General features: G+C 44.9%; 1 protein-coding gene across 2 annotated transcripts; it reads right to left on the bottom strand.

The window, feature by feature from the left end:
- Positions 1-11,911: 11,911 nt before the first annotated feature.
- Positions 11,912-16,854, bottom strand: LOC123046317 (protein LAZ1). Of its 2 annotated transcripts, none has more exons than XM_044469641.1 (9): positions 16,632-16,853; positions 15,865-16,220; positions 15,707-15,763; positions 15,518-15,626; positions 13,959-14,143; positions 13,790-13,878; positions 13,215-13,476; positions 12,840-13,088; positions 11,912-12,679 (listed from the first exon to the last, which is right to left on the bottom strand). In XM_044469641.1, exons 2-9 carry the CDS (start codon positions 16,015-16,017, stop codon positions 12,362-12,364), a joined length of 1,422 nt encoding a protein of 473 aa, XP_044325576.1. In that variant the 5' UTR covers positions 16,018-16,220; positions 16,632-16,853; the 3' UTR covers positions 11,912-12,361. The 2 variants fall into 2 exon arrangements, 1 of the variants encoding a protein (XP_044325576.1); XR_006422162.1 differs by having other exon boundaries at positions 12,477-12,679; positions 12,840-13,093; positions 16,632-16,854.
- Between the last annotated feature and the right edge of the window lie 1,470 nt (positions 16,855-18,324).

The following is an 18,324-nucleotide window of genomic DNA, read 5'->3' as shown; positions in this document are numbered from 1 at the left end:
GGCAATAGCTCAAGAACTAGATGTTGGTTCACCAGAGAATTGCCACACCCCGATATGCGCAGAACCAGAACTTGGCACGAGCAGTTCTTCGGGGCCACCTCTTGCACGAAGACAGAGGAGGTTAAGAAGGCCCGCAGCATCTCAAAGGTCTCCATTCATCGACTACAACAAGAACAAGACTTTCAGCACCAATGAGGTAGTGAACAAGCTTTACGCTGCCCTCTTGTATTGGGTCAGGCATCACAAAGGAGCAAATGATGGAGCTACCAGGTAAACTAACTCCCCACAGCCTACATACATATCTTTTTCAGTTGCATAGCACCAGCCACTTAGTTGCACAGAAAGCATAGTATGTTGCACAGAACAGGGCTTTTAGTTGCACACTGTTCTTTTTTCATTTTCATGCACATTTTTTTTGCTGCTGTGACCCTTCGAGCTAACTTGTCTTTTTATTGCTTTAAAAAAAATCAGACCTGAGATAATTAGGTATGGTGCTTTCTACATTTCTTTAAAGGAGTTAGTTGATTCGATGAAGCCGGTTCAATGGTTGTCAAAAATTGTTATTGAGACTGGAATCTTACACATCATGGATAACTTACCAGAAGGGTCAAAGAAGGTTGTTATGCCACTGAGGTTTTCTGTAAGTTTTTCCAAAACCTTCTTTTTACCCTCATCTTTGTTCTGTAGCACTTTTCGTTGACCATTTGAGGGAGGCCTTTCACCTACTAAGGAGTTTTGAGCCATGTTTTATAATCTCTGCAGATAAAATTACAGCAAGGGATCCACAATGTGGATGAGATGAACAAGAAGTTTGATTACAAGAACCGTCTCGACAAGAAAGACTTGGTGAGTGTTGTGCCCACATCATCAATCTTTTTTTAGTTGGCACCCACAGCATGTCCAGTTGCACATGACACATCTGTTAGTTGGCAGATACTTGTTGCAACCCGTTTTTAACTTGACAAAGTCTTTTTACTATTTTTCTTAGCTACATCTTGTATTTGTGTCTGAAATCGTTCACGCTTGCAGGTCATGCTGCCAGTGCTCGAGTGCGCAGATGTAACCGATAAGGACGGAGGGAGGCATTATTGGGTCTTCAGTGTCAACTTGAGGGACGGACGCTTCGAAGTTCTTGATTCAAGCAGGACGCTGGACAACATTGAGTTGATGAACAACGCCTCTACCATTGCGGGGGCAGTACGCCAGCTATGGAGGAAGCATTACCCAAAGTTCAGCATCGAGCACTTCCAGATTATTGACATTGACGTACCAAAGCAGCTTGGCAAGTAAGACAATAAGCATTTCATTCCTTCTCAATCAAATACAATCATTTTGTAGTTTTTAAATTTTTCTACATGTGCAATCTTTAGTATTTTTAAGACACAGTACTAGTCTTCAATCTGTTTTATCATTTTTATGAGTTTCTAATGGATTATCTAGCTAGTTGCAGAGTGGCGCGTAAGTAGTTGCAAAGTGGCACATAATGAGTTGTAGTAGAACACAAGCAGTTGCACAGTAGGACATAAGTAGTTGCACAGAGTGCATTACCTTTATTTGGTTTTAATTTTATGTGACAATTTTTTTTGCCCATTTTTTGCAGTAATGAGTGTGGGTTGTTCGCACTGCTTAACGCCACCGAGTGGAATGGTAGCCAACTGCCCAACTACGACCCCAAGGAAGTACTCAACATCAGGAAGAAGCTGACGTATGATTGGGTCACCAGCGTGCACAACACCGCCCCATGGAGGAAGTTGCTGAGATACGACAAGGAGTAGGTCAGTACTATTTTTTTCTGCTCCATGGAGGAAGTTTCTGGTTTGTACAATTTTATTAAGTAGATTTTGTAGTTGCACACTGCTAGTAATTGCGTTTGCAACTCAATATCATCACTTTTGTTGATACATTAGGAGCACTGGATATACAATTGTTCAACAACTAAATATTTAACCAGTTGCCAACAAAGGCACAAATAGCAACTTTTTTTTACACAGTGCATGAACTAATTCAAGCAGCATAAATTAGATAAAGAGGAATCATAGATGCTGAATGTGTCCACTTGGTCCCAACATTGCTAAAAAAGACATCATTATTTTTCCTTTTTTGTTCCAAAGTTACAAATGAGGAAACAGAATCATAGGAGCCTCTGTGGACACACACCAGCAGTGTGCTCTGTAGATTGGCACTGGATGCATTTGTTTTTCTTCTTTGGGTGTAGCTCCAGCGCCGATTTGTACCGTCGACTCTTTGCCCTACCCTTTGTAGTAGACCTTGGAGGATCCCTGGGCACAAAATCATCAGAAGCTTGTGCAAGGGATGCAGCCTCCAACGGGGCAGTAGGACCGTCACGATCACCTGTGTAATAATCATATAAAAAGTTTAGTATTTTTGTTATTGTGCAACCAGCACTGATGTTCTGTGCAACCACACAGTACATTTTTGTGCAACTAACTGGTTGCTGTGTGCAAGTTAAGTTGAAAAAAACACCTGCAGTAGCACGGCCTGTCATGGTACTTGAATTGTAGTCGCCTATGGGCAGAACATGAAAAACAAGTTAGATTTTTAGCTTGATCCTCAAACTAACACAGCGCACGCAACTAGGCAGCATGTTTCTGTTCAACTGGGCACTATGATATGTGCAACTAAAGTCACTCACCCTAGTTTTTGTTTTGGAGTCGGTGAAGGTACTAACCTGGGTTATGAGCCCCCTGAGTCCTGCCTGTAGGTCCATTGGGAGTAGCACAAAGGGCACTGGTAGTTGGGCCTGGCGGGGGAGGAGGTCTTTGAGGGTTGGCATCACCTATAGGCAGAACAGGACAAACAAGTCAGTTGTGTTTATCTTTTTTATGCTCGAACTAACACAGCATGCGCAATTAGGTAGCCTGTTCGGTGCAACTGAGCACCATGATGTGTGCAATTGGAGTTACAGACCTAGTTTGATGGGGAGTTGGGGGAAGGTAATTACCTAGACGACGAGCCCCCTGAGTGCTGCCTGTAGGGCCATTGGGAGGAGCATGCGGGGGAGGAGGTGGCGGAGGATGCCGTGTACAGCCAGGAGGGGGAGGAGGTCCTTGAGGGTTGACATCACATATATGCATAACTGGAAAAAATAAGTTAGCTGTGTTATCTTTGATGCGTGAACTAACACAGCGTGCGCAACTAGGCAGTATGTTCTTGTCCAAGTGGCTACCATGGTGTGTGCAACTGGGCACAATGATGTGTGCAACTGAAGTTACACACCTAGTTAGATCAGGAGTTGGGGCAGGTAATTACCTGGATGATGAGCCCCCTGATTGCTGCCTGGAGGTGGAGGAGGTCCTCGAGGGTTGCCATCATCTGATGGCCCCGTTGCAGCAGTCGGTTTTTTCCTTTTCTTGGACTTGTTCAGGTGGCCGATCTCGGTACGTGCTGCACGCATATGCTTGTATACAATAGCTTGTGCTGGATCAGAACCACTCGCAAACTTTGCTAGTTTCCAAAAATCGTATATCATGTTCCCCTCCCTTATCTGCTTCTTTGATTGAGGAGGCATTTCATCCGGTTTCTCATAACTAGTCCCTGGCGCACTAGGTACAGCAGTAGGTGTCCACCGTCTTAGCAGGTACCTTTCCGGTATGACATCAACGCCAACATGGGTGAACACCTTGAGGATGTGGCAACAGAGGATGCCGTCCTTGTCCATTTTACAACACTCACACAAATAGGAACGCTCCTCCACCCTTGCCTGCACCAAGTAGTTTCGAGAACCATATTTCGCAACAAATTCCTGGTTCGGTCTGAGCTCAAACACATCAGCACCAACTTGGAATGCATTATAATGTCCAATCAGCTCAAACTCTTCTCTAAATTTGCGGTAAAGGTCTCTAGTATAGGTTTTGTAAGCTTGCTTCTCTATTGGGAAGTTGGACCACAACTCAATCTCAAGGTGTTGTGTCCTGTAATCATTGCAGCCTTCCTTGGCAAGGATGTGGTTCTGTATTTTTTCATATTGCTTGACGAAGTTCAACATTGAGTTGTGTGGGTTCACATATCTTTTGAGGACGGCGTTGAACCCCTCACTACGCTGTGTAGACTGGAGGAAGGGAAAGAACCTGTGTTTGAAGTAGCACGGCACCCAAGTTGACCTGTATTCGTACAACTTCTCAAAGTGCATGTGTGCCATAGCCTCATACTTCATCATTAACCCAGCCCAATTCTGCTCAAACTCGTCTATAGTGAAGCTGAAGTCAACACACTTGTTGAAATCATCAGAGAGTCCTGCATTCCGGCACAGCAACCAACCAACCTTTTCCTGAGCCTTTTTTATGATGTGCCATCGACAACAACGGTGCACGGTGGTTGGAAAGATGCTCTGTATTGACTGCCTCATCGCACCATCCTGATCGGTGATGAAGTTGTCAGGAGGTTTGCCATCCATAGCCTCTAGGAATGCTCCAAAGACCCAATCAAAGCTCGATGCCAACTCCTGCCTCACAAACGCGCAACCCAGCATGAAAGATTGGCCATGTCGGTTTATTCCTATGAAGGGCGCGAACGGCATATTGTACAAGTTGGTCGTGTAGGTGGTGTCAAACGATATGCAATCGTGGTATGCCTCTGCATAAGCTTTTCGAGCTAAGCCGTCCACCCAAAATATGTTGACAACTCTGTCCTCTTCATCATATTTCACCTTATAGAAGAAGTCTGGATCGGTTTTTTGTATATCCTTGAAGTGCGCAATTGTCTCGATCAGATCACCCTCCTTTGTGTCATCTCTACGGAAACTTGTACAAAGATTTGTTATTGCCTTTGGTCCGAATGGCACCATCATCTCAGATCCATAGAACTCTGCCATTACATGCATCATTCGTCCTGCATAATACAAAAACAAACAGTATATCCTTTTTTAGTTGCACAAATGCGCACATCCAGCTGCACAGTAATAGGACACGTGTTGGCACAGAAGATAATCACAGGAAATGGACACCTAGGTGCACCTTTTTAAAAACACTTTGCAATTTTTGCATATAGGACATTGTGTATTTGCACAGTAAAGACAATCTAGTTGCACAAGAAGCACCCAAAGTGATATATAAAAAGCATGGGAAGTTGGACAACAGTTGCATAGTTAAGCCATTTCAGTTGCACAGTAGTACCATAACAGTTGCACACTGGACTGCCTAGAGGGAAACTTAATTCTTCAAGGGATATAGAAAAACACCACACCTGTAGTCAAGTTGCAGTTATACAAGATGCGTAGAAACTCCTTTTCATCAGGTGAGATGCCTTGGTGGGATCTCAAGTATTTGGACAATGAAGGTTTGTTCACGAGCGGATGATTGTGGTCACGAACAAAGTGCGTCACCTCCCATCGCCCATCTATCAGCTTCACCAACATTTTTGCCTTGCATTCAGTCTGCTTTATTGTCTCACGTTTGCGCTTCTTCTTCTTCTTACTAGTACCAGCATCCTCTTCCGCAAATATTGGAGGTTCTTCTTCCATCTCCTCATCACTGTTAACAGATGTTGGATCTGGAATAGGGTCCAGGTAAGGAGGAGCCTCAGCTCCTCCATCATCAGCTTTGGGCTTCTTGAACTTGTTGCAGCAAAACTGTTGTTTTATCAATTCATTGGTGCGGGGTGCCCATCTAGAGTTGTTCATCTTGATAGAGAAACCCATCCGTAGTGCGTAACTGTTGTAGTGATCCTTAGCAATTTGAAGGCTGTCAAACCTCATGCCAACATAGTGTTCCATAGGTTGAGAACCAGCCTCATCCTCTCCTTCTTCTACTTGCACAGCTCTGTCAACAGCCCCAACTTCTAGCTCAGTCCTGGTTGGACCAGGAACATTTGTCTCGGTTCCTGTGTCATCAAGAGTATGGCTCTCTGACTGCAAAGACACCACTACAGGGGCACCACGGGCTGATGACTGGCCTGCCACATTGTCATGGCCCGTAGGGTTACCATCACGACTTGCCTGCGTGTAGTAAACAGATCGACCATTTTCTGTGCAGTTTCCTTGTTGTATGCTGGGTTGCTGCTGATCCATATCATGAGGAAGCTCATTGAGATCTGGAGGCAACTCATTGAGATCAAGCATTTTTTCCCTTGTTTTTGGATGCTGCCACACACTCCCTGCACATATAAAAAAAGAAGAAATTGATGTCATCAGTTGGTAACCATAGAAAAACTGTGTTTCAAAACAACCTAAAAGCAACATGACCATAGCATAATCTTTTATTATAACAGTTATGAATTTTTTTGTTTGCACGGAGTTGTTATGTTAGTTGCACAGTTTGCAGTAAATAACTGGCAAGAGCATGACTTCTTTTTGCTACAGAGTTTTTCTTACCTTTTCCCTTTTTGTTTTGTTGCAATGATCTGTAGGTTTCCGTTTCGCAAGGAGCTCTTTTCAGATTTTTCTGCACATAATTGGATGCTACATTTGAGAAGGAAAATCCAGGTGAAAGAAGAAAAAAGAAAGAAGAATTGGAGGACAGATTATAGTTATATGTTTTTCATCGCCGTTTATGTTTCTAGATCTGGTATATTTGAACATATTAATATGGTTTGCAATAGGTGTGGGACCAGAATATATGCGTGGGACAAGATTTGTGTGTGAATATGTTAATATGGTTTGTGGCTTCATTAGCCATGGACAAAAGTTCCTATGTTTTTCCTGTTGCACTACAAATTTCTGGTTTTCGCTAGAATAGACGTCTCAATTTCCAGGATTTCCACTTGGCCAGCATACATATTCAGTTGGACATTCAATGCTTTTAGTTGGCTAGAATAGATGTCTCAGCTGGCCAGGTTGCATTTTTTCAGTTTTGTGGCCAACATGCATGTTCAGTTGGACAGTTAATGCATTCAGTTGGCTAGAATAGATGTCTTAGTTGCCTAGAATAGATGTCTTAGTTGGTCATCAGTTTTTGGCCAACATGCATGTTTAGTTGGCCAGAAAACATGTTTTTTATTTTCACATATACTACATTTTTTCCAAAGTGTTCACTCAGAAACATGTATTGCCAGATATATATTTAGTTGGCAGGATACATGTTTAGTTGGCCAGGATACATGTTCAGTTGGCTGGGATGCATGTTTAGTTGCACATTTATGAATTTTTCGTTGCACATGTTCAACAAAGCATTGGGCAGTCAATTTTTTCTTCATTTTGCAAATAATAACTAGAAGTTGGCTTTAATCATGTTTTAATAGGCCAGATAACTCGTTTTTAGTTGGCTTGTTTTAACACATCCAGGTGGTAGTTTTTGGCATATTTAACACATCCAGCATGTTTAACATCTGGTGTGATGTGCCAGATTCACCTCTTTTTTGAAGCAGATTCTCCATGGATCCATGGAGAAGGGGGAAGTGAAGAGGTGCAGAGGGGGCTTACCTGCTCGATCTTACTGCCTGGTATGGCTCTGACCACCCTGCCCTTTAGATCTTGAAGCAGCTCCTTCTACTTTGGGGCTCCCATGGCGGCTGTGTAGGAGGAGGAAGAAGGGCTGGGGGCGATTGCGTTTGGATCTGTTTCTGGCGTGCAGAAGAAGAAGAAGGCAGCGTCGGTGGAGCTGAGGCGTGGGGGCGAGCGATGGCGTGGATTCTGCAACCTGGGCAGATCCTCCTTCTTTCGTGAGGAAGAAGAAGATAGCCAGGGCGCAGTTTGGCGAGGAGGGTGCACGTGATCCCGTGGGGCATGGTTTGGCGAGGAGGGTGCACGTGATCCCGTGGGGCATGGTTTGGCGAGGAGGGTGCACGTGATCCCGCGGCCAGCTGGTGGGCGGGGCAGTTGCCTTTTTCGCTCCGACGGGCAGGGACCACGTGGGCGAGTGGGCGAGTGGGGGACTGTTTCCTCTTTTCGCTCGAGGGGGGACCAGGTGGTTTCCTTTTTCGGGTGGCCGCTGGCTAGCGATCCCAGGGCGGCCGGCCGCCCACTAGACGCCCCCAAGATGGTGGCGCGGATCGGGAAGCAAGCGACGGGGAAGGAGCCGGTGAGTCGAGTTTTAGTTTCAGGATGGGAGGAGGAGCACATGCGCGTGGGCTAGGAGCGTGCGCCCACTTGGGCTGGGTTGGGGTTGGCACTCCACACGGCAGGCATAGGGATCGACGTACGTACGTACACTCGCATAGTGCGCGGGTTGGTGATGGCCTCCCTCCCGGTGCTTTACCTGGAACGGCACCGGTAGGCGTCCGGGCGGTATGATTCTGCTCGGCGGAGGAGATCACGGTATGCCCAAATGAGATGGGAAGTGGGGCCGAGATCTTCTACTAGTACTGCCTTGATGGACGGTGACGTCGATTTTGAAGCTACCACCGTTTAGAGCATCTCCAACAGGAGGTCAACGCGAAGTGCGCTAAAATCTGATTTGCAGCGCGTTCATCAGCAGGTTTGGTGCGGCGCGCAGCGCTGGCTCCAACAACCGTGCCAAAATGCAGCACGCGCGAGCAGCCGGCGCATCACATTTATTCGTTTTAGACACAAAATAATAAATTTCACACATCAACACAAAACACATGGCATATAATTTGAATCACAAACATCATTCAACCAAGTTAGTGCACCAAAAGTTCATGCCCACAAGTTTAAATTCATACCCACAACATCATTCAACCAAGTTCATGCCACAAACGAAAGGCACAACAATCAAGCCTCGTCCTCGTCTTCATCATCATCTTCCTCCGATTCATCCGACTCTTCCGAAGACGATTCTTTCTCCTCCTCTTCATTGTTGCACGCCGCATCCTCATCACATGAAGCTCGGAACCAAGATCTTCAACGGCATCTTCATGCGAAGGTGGCACACCGGCGCCCGGAGGTGCACCCATGCCCCCAATGAGAGACACAAAACTCATGCCACCCATGCCACCCATGTCGTCCAAGCCACCTGGAGATGCTCCGGAGCCACCCATGCCTCCCATGGTCTCCATGGTAGCTCCAAAGCCACCCATGGAACCCATGCCACCCATGGTAGCTCCAAAGCCACCCATGGCATCAATGCCACCCATGTCGCCAAGGCCACCGCCACCCATGCCGCCAAGGCCACCGCCACCCATTGCGTGAATCATGGCTCTTTTTTGGATCAAGACTTCTTCACGGACAAGATTGACATACTCCTTTTGCGCATCACTGAACAAAGATGTGTCCAAGAAGAACAAATGCTTCTCCCATTCCAACAATTTAGATCGCTCCCCCATGCCCACCTTCCTCTCCTCCAATGCCACTTCCCTCTCCTCGGCCGCCAACCTCTTCTCCTCGGGCGCGACATCTTGGTTCCTTGCCATCTTCCTCACCTCGTTGGCTTCTTTTCTTGCGTTGACAATTTCTTCCATAGCATTTTTGAGCTCATCGTCTCCTTTCCTCTTCTTCTTTTCTTTTGCGTCTTTCTTGGTGTCATCCGGTCGTTTTGGCTTCGAGCATGAAACCGACTTTGGTGTGGGGCTTCTCTTGCCATCTTCACTTGATGCATCCTGCTCCTCATCATCTTCCAAATCAATTGTTCGCTTGTGTTTTTTGCTCAAATCCAAATCATCAATATCCTCACGCTTCTTCCATTTCTCATCATCCTTCAATACTTCATAGAAATGAGGCAAGGAAAATGGCCTTCCTTTCTTGATCTTCCCCTTCTTGGTCCTCTTCTCCCCTCCTTTGAACAAGTTTTGTGCAATATTTAACTACATAAAAATAAAACAAGTTAGCACAAGGAACACCAACAACAAGCATGGTGAACATGAGGAATGATGAAATGACACTTACCCTATCGTCATCATTGGTGCCACTTGGGTTCAACTTGCCAACCTTTTTTGTGCGACCGCCCATTGTTGAGAATCCCTGTTGATGGTCGACCACCGGGAGTGAAGCGGTCGTGCGAAGCGGTCAATTCCACTCACGTTGCGAAGATCAAAGTGTTCTTTCATCCAAAGCCAATAAGCATCTCTACTTTGATCACCTCCAACGAATGGATCCCTCGACACGTCCAACCAAGTTTTGCATAGCACGATGTCTTCGTCGTTGGTGTAGTTGCCTCCTCTTCCTTTCGGGGCGTCGACAATGCCTTCACCATCCTCGTCCACCTCGAACTCATGGTCTTCGAAATGCATGTCATTGGTTTGAGAGCAATGCGAATTGTTGGAGCCAACACCCATAGTTGACATGTATGCATCATCGTTGACACTATAAAGTATATAGAACAATGCAAATAAGCTATCTATATGTATGCATCCAAAAATTAACAAAAAAAAGTTGGGGAAATTTTCTACCTTTGGGGCATATTGTCGAACACATTGTGCGTGTCGGCCGCCGGCTCAACAAGTGAGCTCGCCGGCGCTTCGGTAGCCGCCGCGCCCGTCACACGCCCTGCAAACTTCTTCGTCAACGCCTTCGAGGTGCCGGAGCCGTCCGCCGTCTTGTTCTTCTTCGCGGATGTCTTGCCCTTCTTCGGCCGCACCGCATTTGGGAGCTTCGAGGGGGGTGCACGTGGCTTCATCACGGCGGGCGCCGGCGCGACGCCACCCGTCGCCGAGGTCATCCGCGGCGGCATGAAGAGGCCGCGCGCGAGGCCGATGCTCGGAGGAGCTCCGGTGGAGGCGAGGCCAACAATCCCAGCGCTAGGGTTTGCGGCGGCGGCGGTGGAGGGGTCGCGGCTGTAGGATGGGGTGAGGTGGTGCCGGTGCGTGCGTACATCAGGTCAGTTCGCCGGCGCCGGCGCGTGCGGGGCAAAGATGGCGTAGTGGAGGGAGTGCGGCGCGAGCACTCGTGTGTGCCGCGCGCGAAAGCGGGCGCCCCAAATACACAGCGCACGATGGCGATTCGGACCGCGCGCCCAACTCTATATGCCGCACGCGCGGTTATTGCGCGCTCGTTGAAGACACTCTATAGATTGTGCGTGCTAAAATGGGAAAATTTACGGCGCGACACTTATTTAGTGCGGCTGTTGGAGATGCTCTCACGTATGACAAAAAAACAGGGGAAATGTTTTACTAGCGGCCACCTGCCTCTTGTTGCCAAACTGCGAGGTACTGACGGGTGGCCCCGGATGTAATGAGCCCAGACCGCGGGGGGTGCGATCGCAGCAGCCCGCAGGAATCGGGAGGATCGAATCGGGCCGAGCCACCGGAGCTGGGGCCCTGTGTCAGGGGGCGAGAATGTGCCGACCACCTGATTGCTGCGAGAATCCGCCGGGGCAGGCTGGCTCCCTCGTGCGGTCTGTCTGGGGACGGCAAGGGGCTGGGGTTTTGCCTGGAACTGGATGCATCCATCGGCGCGTCCCTTGTGCGCATTGGGATTTGGGAGCCGGAGCCACAGAACTGTGCCCTATTGGTCTACACTGACACCTATGAATTGGACCAAGAAGATAGTTTAACTTTGGAATTTGACGTACAGTTGGATGTGTGGGGAATATTTTCTTGTCGGCATATGCCTCTACTCCACTGTAAAAATGGATTCGCTGTAAGAGCACACGGTATTTTTTTAGGCAAAATCAGAGGGCACGTAGTAAGAAATAAGCCCATGCATTTTTTTAGGCAATCCGAGGGCACATAGTAAGAAATAAGCCCATGCAAATCACGGCCCAGTAGGCCAGTGCAGACGAGAGTCAGCTTCAACCATTTTACATCTCGAAAAAAAAGATATAGTAGCTTCAAACTTTTATGCGGCAAGACAAGGCTTCTCGCCTTTGCTATTCTTTTCCGTCCTGAGACACGCTAGAGATAGGTCCATAATAAAATACCCCGCAAAAGAACCAACTGAAAGTGTTACTTGCATACACTATGAGAAACAGGAGGAGAAAAAAAGAAGTTTCAGTATAGATACTGGTAGTCTTATGTTTTTTTTCCCCAAGTATTTAGTAATGAAAATTTGCAAGAGAGCACATAAAAAGGGTAAAGAGACACTAATTCATTTCACACGCAAGATATATGGACTAACAGTTCATGCAAAAAAAAAAACAATATATAGACCACATTATCAACATTTCCTTTATTATTATTTCCACCAGCTCTTTACAGTAACAAAGTATGGTGTCCGAACAATAATATCACAAGATTAGGTACATCGGTAAACAAATGGGCAGTTGTAGAGGGGCTCCCGTTTGTACGGAACAAGATTCTTCTCAATACTGAGTAGCGCCAATTGAAGTTGTAACAATCAATTCCCCGTACCAGTCCTTTTGGAAAGGAGAAATAATAGGCTATGCACAGAGACTACCGTATCAGGACTCAGGAGCTGCAGCTACCTACAACACAGCACACCGTGAACTTGCATATAGGCAACAAAATTGGCCAGCGTCGCAGAAGGTTACCAGTAATTTCTGTAACAGCCGGCCGCTTCCTTGTTTCACGTGTTATGGTTCGAAATATATCAACCCTGCACATGGTTAAATCGTCAATTCTTCACTGCCCAGCGGCGGCCCCTTATCTCGTAGCCATCAGGTGTCTTATCACCACCTCCCCAACTATCCGCAGCAGCAACTGTGTTGACAACTCTACGGTGTTTTTTGCCCTTCAAGACCCCGCTGTCACTTGTGCTCCCGCTTAATAGCGGATCATCGATGCCACGAACCGGTCTCTCTGGTGATGCTGCACTCACCCAGTTGTCATCCTGGGTGTTCTTATACTTGTCTTTCTTTTTGAGCAGTTTATCAAACCGCTTCTCCACCGGTCGCACAGCTTGGTTAACAGTGAACTTAAAATCCTGGATCACCTGAAAGTGGGTGGAAGAAAAATAAAACAGAAGCATGAGAACAGAGAACCATACTGTGAGTACATGCTAACCACTTATTTGTAATTCATAACTAATCCGAGACATGATAAAATGAAGTGTATTGTCAGTAAAGATTTGTTAATAGAAGTCTAGAACTCACATATTCTCCACTGCCAACCACAAAATCGCGAACACTCTCCTTTATGTTTGTTGCACTTCTCTCATCCGGTTCGAACTGTGGAAGCTTCATTTTGCTCGGCCGGTTACTCTCCTTGACTTCTTCAGGATCTATAGGGTCAGAGGATGCGTAATCTCCAAGGACTGAAATGTTTCCAGGTGTCTGGTTACCTAAGAGCTCATAAGGTTTAGCAGGGAACACATAGAGGTGAACAGCTGACGCAATGCCCATCTGCGCTGGAGGAAGACACGATGCCATCAGATACTACAGGTAATCACAGAAACATGATGGAGGGTATTTCTTAAAAACAAAGCTAAGGAAACTTTATCAAACAGGCCAACTTGGAAAGATAAATACCTCTATGCAAATAATGAAATCTTGAATACTTGATTTTAACTGCAAGCTCTGGGCTAAAGGACTTCTAAGCAGGCCCAAAGAATACATTATTGCAATCACCACCCCTTGCCACCAAGTCAAGAATACTATTGACTTGAACGAAAGAAACTTAGCCAGAGGTTTTATATGTGCCAATTCATCCTTGGTAGCTGTGTACCATTCTACTAAACAGTATAGGGCCCAAAATTGACTGAAATTTAGGATTGCAGCAAAATAAGGGTATCTGCATCAAAAAGATATGCAAGAGCTATAAGATAAATGAAGCAACATTATAAGCACACCGAAAAGCAATTAATTAATTCAGCAATCTCAGCTTAGGGTTCCAGGGAAAGATTGAGATCTGGATAGATTTTCTGATGATTGGAGAGCAAAACTGGAACATGTTCTAATCTGTTTAATTCATCGTAAAAAAGATGACATGAAAAAGCTACATTTTATATTCTATCTACATATTGAACTCTTCTGCATAAACAACTCAAAGTGTGGACAGATTCCCCTGTGAGATTAAACAAGCAAAAAAGAGAGAATTATCTTACCCACATCGTAAATTGAATTCACCTTCACAATATACACCAAAAGCTTCTAGAAAAAGAGACAAGCTAGCTGTGAGCGTCTTTATAATCACCTACATAAGCAAAACACTTCAACTAAGTTATTCTCAACATTTCAGAATTAACAAATTGCAATACAGGGCAGTGGACATACATATTGGAAGATTCCAAATTTGATAATCTGATAAAATCGCGTCCCCATTCGCCAGGGTTTCAAAATATAATTCACGGGAAAATGATGGTGTATGATTCCTTTCTCGGAGGCATGATGCAAAAGGGGTTGCCCAGAATCTGAGCCGCCTTCCCTCTTCAAAAAGGCTATCGTTTTTTCTTCTCCACCTACATATAAACACACACAGTAAAGAAAGAGAAATACAGAAAAGGGGGTACACAAGCTGCACCAAACGCTACATTGCCAAGTCACAACAGCAAACAGACAATACAAAATTTTGCAAGTGAAATCAAACAATAATGGTAGGACACTCAAAGCCAATAAGCCTGACTAAGGCCCTGTTTGGATTGAGTGTAAATTTTGTGTGCTCCCGGTATTTAGTTACTGGGCCTTAACATTTGACAGTGTTCTCAATATTCAAACTCGTTTAAATTATGTAGTTAATTTTTAAAAAGTTTTTACACATCAATTAAATAATTGAAAATTTATGCATGTGAAAACAAGAAAGTAACATTTATTTCAGGAAAAGAGGAAGAGTAATGCAATTGGACAGATTATCATATTAAACACAAATATAAGTATCAAAGCAGAAGGTAAATGCACACACCCATCATTAATAAGACGGATAGTCATGGATATGCACTGGGCTTGGCAGGCTATTGTAGAATCAAGTGAATTGCTGCAAAGATGCCTGATGCCAAAATACCAATGTTCTTTTTTATGGCACATCAGGAGGCCGTTCCCGTGCTGCCGCTGTTTCTTCAAGCTCTTTGGCCATCGTGAATCAGAAGCAGATCCCAGAAAGGCACCATTTCTTCAAGATCCCAGCAACCGCGAGGCCCATGATACTCGGCAGATGTTGTGTGCTCCGCTGTTGCTACTTGCTAGGAGTCTAGGAGTACAACTATCTATGGTGCTCGCTGTTGCTGGGTGTCGAATCCCAGAAAGCTGACCAATAGTCACTACTGCCGCATTGAAACAAGTGCAATCTATGTTGTGATATTAGTCTGCTTCCCTAGGACCTTACCTCTCGCTAACTTTCCAAACTACCCCAGGTAAAGAGTGTACAAGCGGAATCTACTCTGTAAGCAAAGTCGTCATGTTCAGTCATAAACATCCGGTTCACCGTTTTTTGCATAAACTGCTGGGTTAGAAAAAAAAATCCCAGTCCAACTTTGGTTTTTGGAGGAATGGAGCCGCTTGTACCTTTGACTCCATGTCACTCCAGGAAATTCCAGTCTGGTTTTATTAACTATAAATCTATAATAAGAATACAGCGATTGAGAAACCCACCCCTTCTAGTTCTCACTTCTCAGATATACAAGGCACTTCCACAAGGTTTCATTGTTCAAACGCATCGTTTATCCGACAGTAACTTTAAATGTGAAGTAAAGAAACAGCTTAGCATCAGCACTTAAAAGTAGAAAAGGGTAAACCTTTAATCATCCTCCACCTCTATACTAAATGCAATTCCAGAACCAAAGCTAACTGCGGCAGGTAACAACGTAGGGGTTATGACAATGTCGATAGACAGAACTTACCTAAACATGCAGTGATATATCTTCCAAAGCAGTACATAGCTAATGCTTCATAACCCTCGCGCAAGATGCCACAGTAAACAGTGATATTTGGATCTACCAAAGAAACATACTGTTCCAAAAGGAGAACAAGATCATTAAACATATGACTGGAATTATTTAGCACATAAAGAAATCGCTTAGAGGTTTTACCGACTCAATTGCATAGCAAGGGACCATCAAAATAACACCCAGAACAAATTTCTGTTCCTGCGGAGGTAGAACAAATACAAATCAGTAAAAAAAAATGCCTAGCAAACAGAACTAGGTCCTAAATTCATGACAAGGTGCAGCGACGGAAAAGCACAAACCTCTGGGTTGTTGTATGCGGATAGATGCTCAAATATCAGGTACATGGAGAGGGAAAGGGCAAGCAGCACAAAGAACCCGGCGACCAATGTGGCCCATGCAGGTGTTTTGTATTGCGCCATCAAGGGCATGAGGAGCTCAAGCTTGACCCTCATGGTGGAAGACAACAGTTGTTCGAAACCTGTGCACTATCACACGCGCTCAAGATCAATCAGCATCACCTTCCCTGCACCAGTGGGCACCTCCAGATGCACAAGGCACACGTTGCAATGGCAGATGTCTACAATACCCGACTGACAAATCAAATTCCAGTAGGAATTAGATCAAATTCCCAGAATCCTCACTTGATGGTTACTACCTGCAGAGCAGAAACAAGTTTGTTAGTTCTGAACCTGTCACTGACTCCAAACAATCTATCGATTATCCACAAAACAACATAATTTCCGACAGCCCCAATCTAGACAAAACGTGCTGAGTTCGTTTCAATAGAACAAGTAATTCCGGCCGGAGGGAGTACAAGTGAGAGCAACTAGGCCAGCATACGCAAAACCTGGGGCAATGAAAGAGGGCGAAGCCAACCTACCCAGGTACCAACAATAACTAACGGCACCTAAAAGAGTACGCGATTCAGGTCGCTCAACTTCCTCGTCCTGGAAACACCGGAAGGAGGTGGAGGGGAACCTCTACGCGCGCGACAACGGGGCTAAGCCGGACGAATTCGACTCCACGGAACATCTTGCTTGCGCAAAGGATTTAAACGAAAGCTGACCTAGCGAAGCGAAGCGAAGCACCCGGGCGGCGCCAGGATCGATCGATCGATCGGGCGGCGGATCGAGGCAATCCCGGCGTCGCGGCGGGGCGGGGGACGCTCTGCGCGTGATTTTCCGCGGCGGAGGAGGTGGCGGGGGGGAGTCGCGACTCGTGACGGCGCCGGCGGTCTGTTCCACCTGTTCTGTGGCCCGGCGTCTTCTTCAAGGCGCTGACGTGGCGGAGAAGATTTAACCGGCTGTCTTAGGGAAAGGTCAATGGCGACCAGGCCAGGCCTGTTGTGTTGAAAGCAAATCGGTCGGGCCTGGTACTTTCACGTGATTGAAATTTCCACGTGATTTAATTTTGGGCGCAAACCACTAGAGGCCCATGAGCGATATACTACTAGTAGTGCAGCCCACTTAGGCTGGAGCCCTCGACTCATCATAAAAAATAACACTTAAGCACGTTCATGCCTCAGTTACTATTTGGCGACTTAAGCACCATTTATAGGCTATTCTGTTAACTGGTGCACCCCCCCCCCCCCCTCAGCAGCAGTATGTACAAAACGGGCAGAAAATGGGCAGGCCCATGTAATATTTTTCGTCAGTTTTGTAGGTTCCGCTGGTTTTTTCGGGCGGCTTTTATTTCTTTTTTCCATCACGGGGTTTTTAGATGGTTTTTGTTTGGTTTTCACTCATTTTATTCCCTTTTTTCATTAACATTTTCAAAACTCATTTTTTTCAAATCCATGAACTTTTTCAATTTTCATGAAATTTTCCCTAAATTCCTGATTTTTTTATGTGAACTTTTTCCCTCAAATCCGTGATCTTTTTTTATCTCAAATACATGAACATTTTCAAGTTCTTGAACTTTAACTTTTTTCCTCAAATACGTGAACCTTTTCTTTTCTTTTTTATGTTAGGTTTTTCATTTCTTTTCTTTTTCTTTTTTTGAAATTAAGAATATTTTTGAAATCATGATCATGTTCCAAAATGGCGCCTTAAGCATCTGTTTCTTCACTTTTCGCAAACGGGCGCACACCCCCGCACCACGCTAGGTCGGCATGTTTTCCTTTTTTCTGTTAAAAAAGAAAAGGGTGTGTGTAGAAGGAGTTTGAAGAGCAGCGGAATAACTAGTAGGACAATGAAACACTTGTACCTGCATACTTCTTTTCTTCTTTTGTTCTTTCTCCAGGTCGCGAGAGCCCCCGGTTTTAGGAAGCTTAACCGGTTTTCTTTGGTTCGCTTGTCAGTTTCCAGACGGCTCTTATTTGGTTTTTCTTGTTTCTTTTTTTCTTAAATGTGCAAACTTTTTTCAAATTTTCAAATTTTAAAAAAAAATTGATGAACTTTTTTCCAAAGTCCAAGAACTTCTTTCAAAATAGATGATTTTGTTTCTCAAATTTGTAATTTTTTTACCAAATTTGATGAAAATTTTGAATTTTGTCAACTCTTTTAAAAAATAATCGATAGACAATCAAATTTTGTGAACTTTTTCCAAATTTGTGGAAAAAACTTCAAAGTTAGTGACTTTTTTCAAATTCAATGAAATTTTTTTAATCGATGAACTTTTTTTATTTTAGTATTTTTCAAATCTATGAACATTTTTGAACTCGTGAACTTTTCCTTTTTCTATTTTTTATGATTTTTTTTGTTTTTACCATTTTTTCAAAAGTCAACAGTTAACCGGTCAACTATCGGCTGATCAACCGC

Source organism: Triticum aestivum, chromosome 2B, assembly GCF_018294505.1.
Source record: "Triticum aestivum cultivar Chinese Spring chromosome 2B, IWGSC CS RefSeq v2.1, whole genome shotgun sequence".
Classification (NCBI taxonomy): Eukaryota; Viridiplantae; Streptophyta; class Magnoliopsida; order Poales; family Poaceae; genus Triticum; species Triticum aestivum.
This window is presented reverse-complemented; position numbering and strand designations above follow the sequence as displayed.

Bases quoted from the DNA above. Each gene is read 5' to 3' on its own strand.
- LOC123046317 (XM_044469641.1), bottom strand. From the start codon at position 16,017: ATGAGGGTCAAGCTTGAGCTCCTCATGCCCTTGATGGCGCAATACAAA. The intron at 15,627-15,706 runs GTAAAACCTCTA...CTTTTGGAACAG, and splicing joins CTTGCTATGCAATTGAGTCG to TATGTTTCTTTGGTAGATCC. The intron at 13,879-13,958 runs GTATGTCCACTG...TTGCTTATGTAG, and splicing joins AATTTGGAATCTTCCAATAT to GTGATTATAAAGACGCTCAC.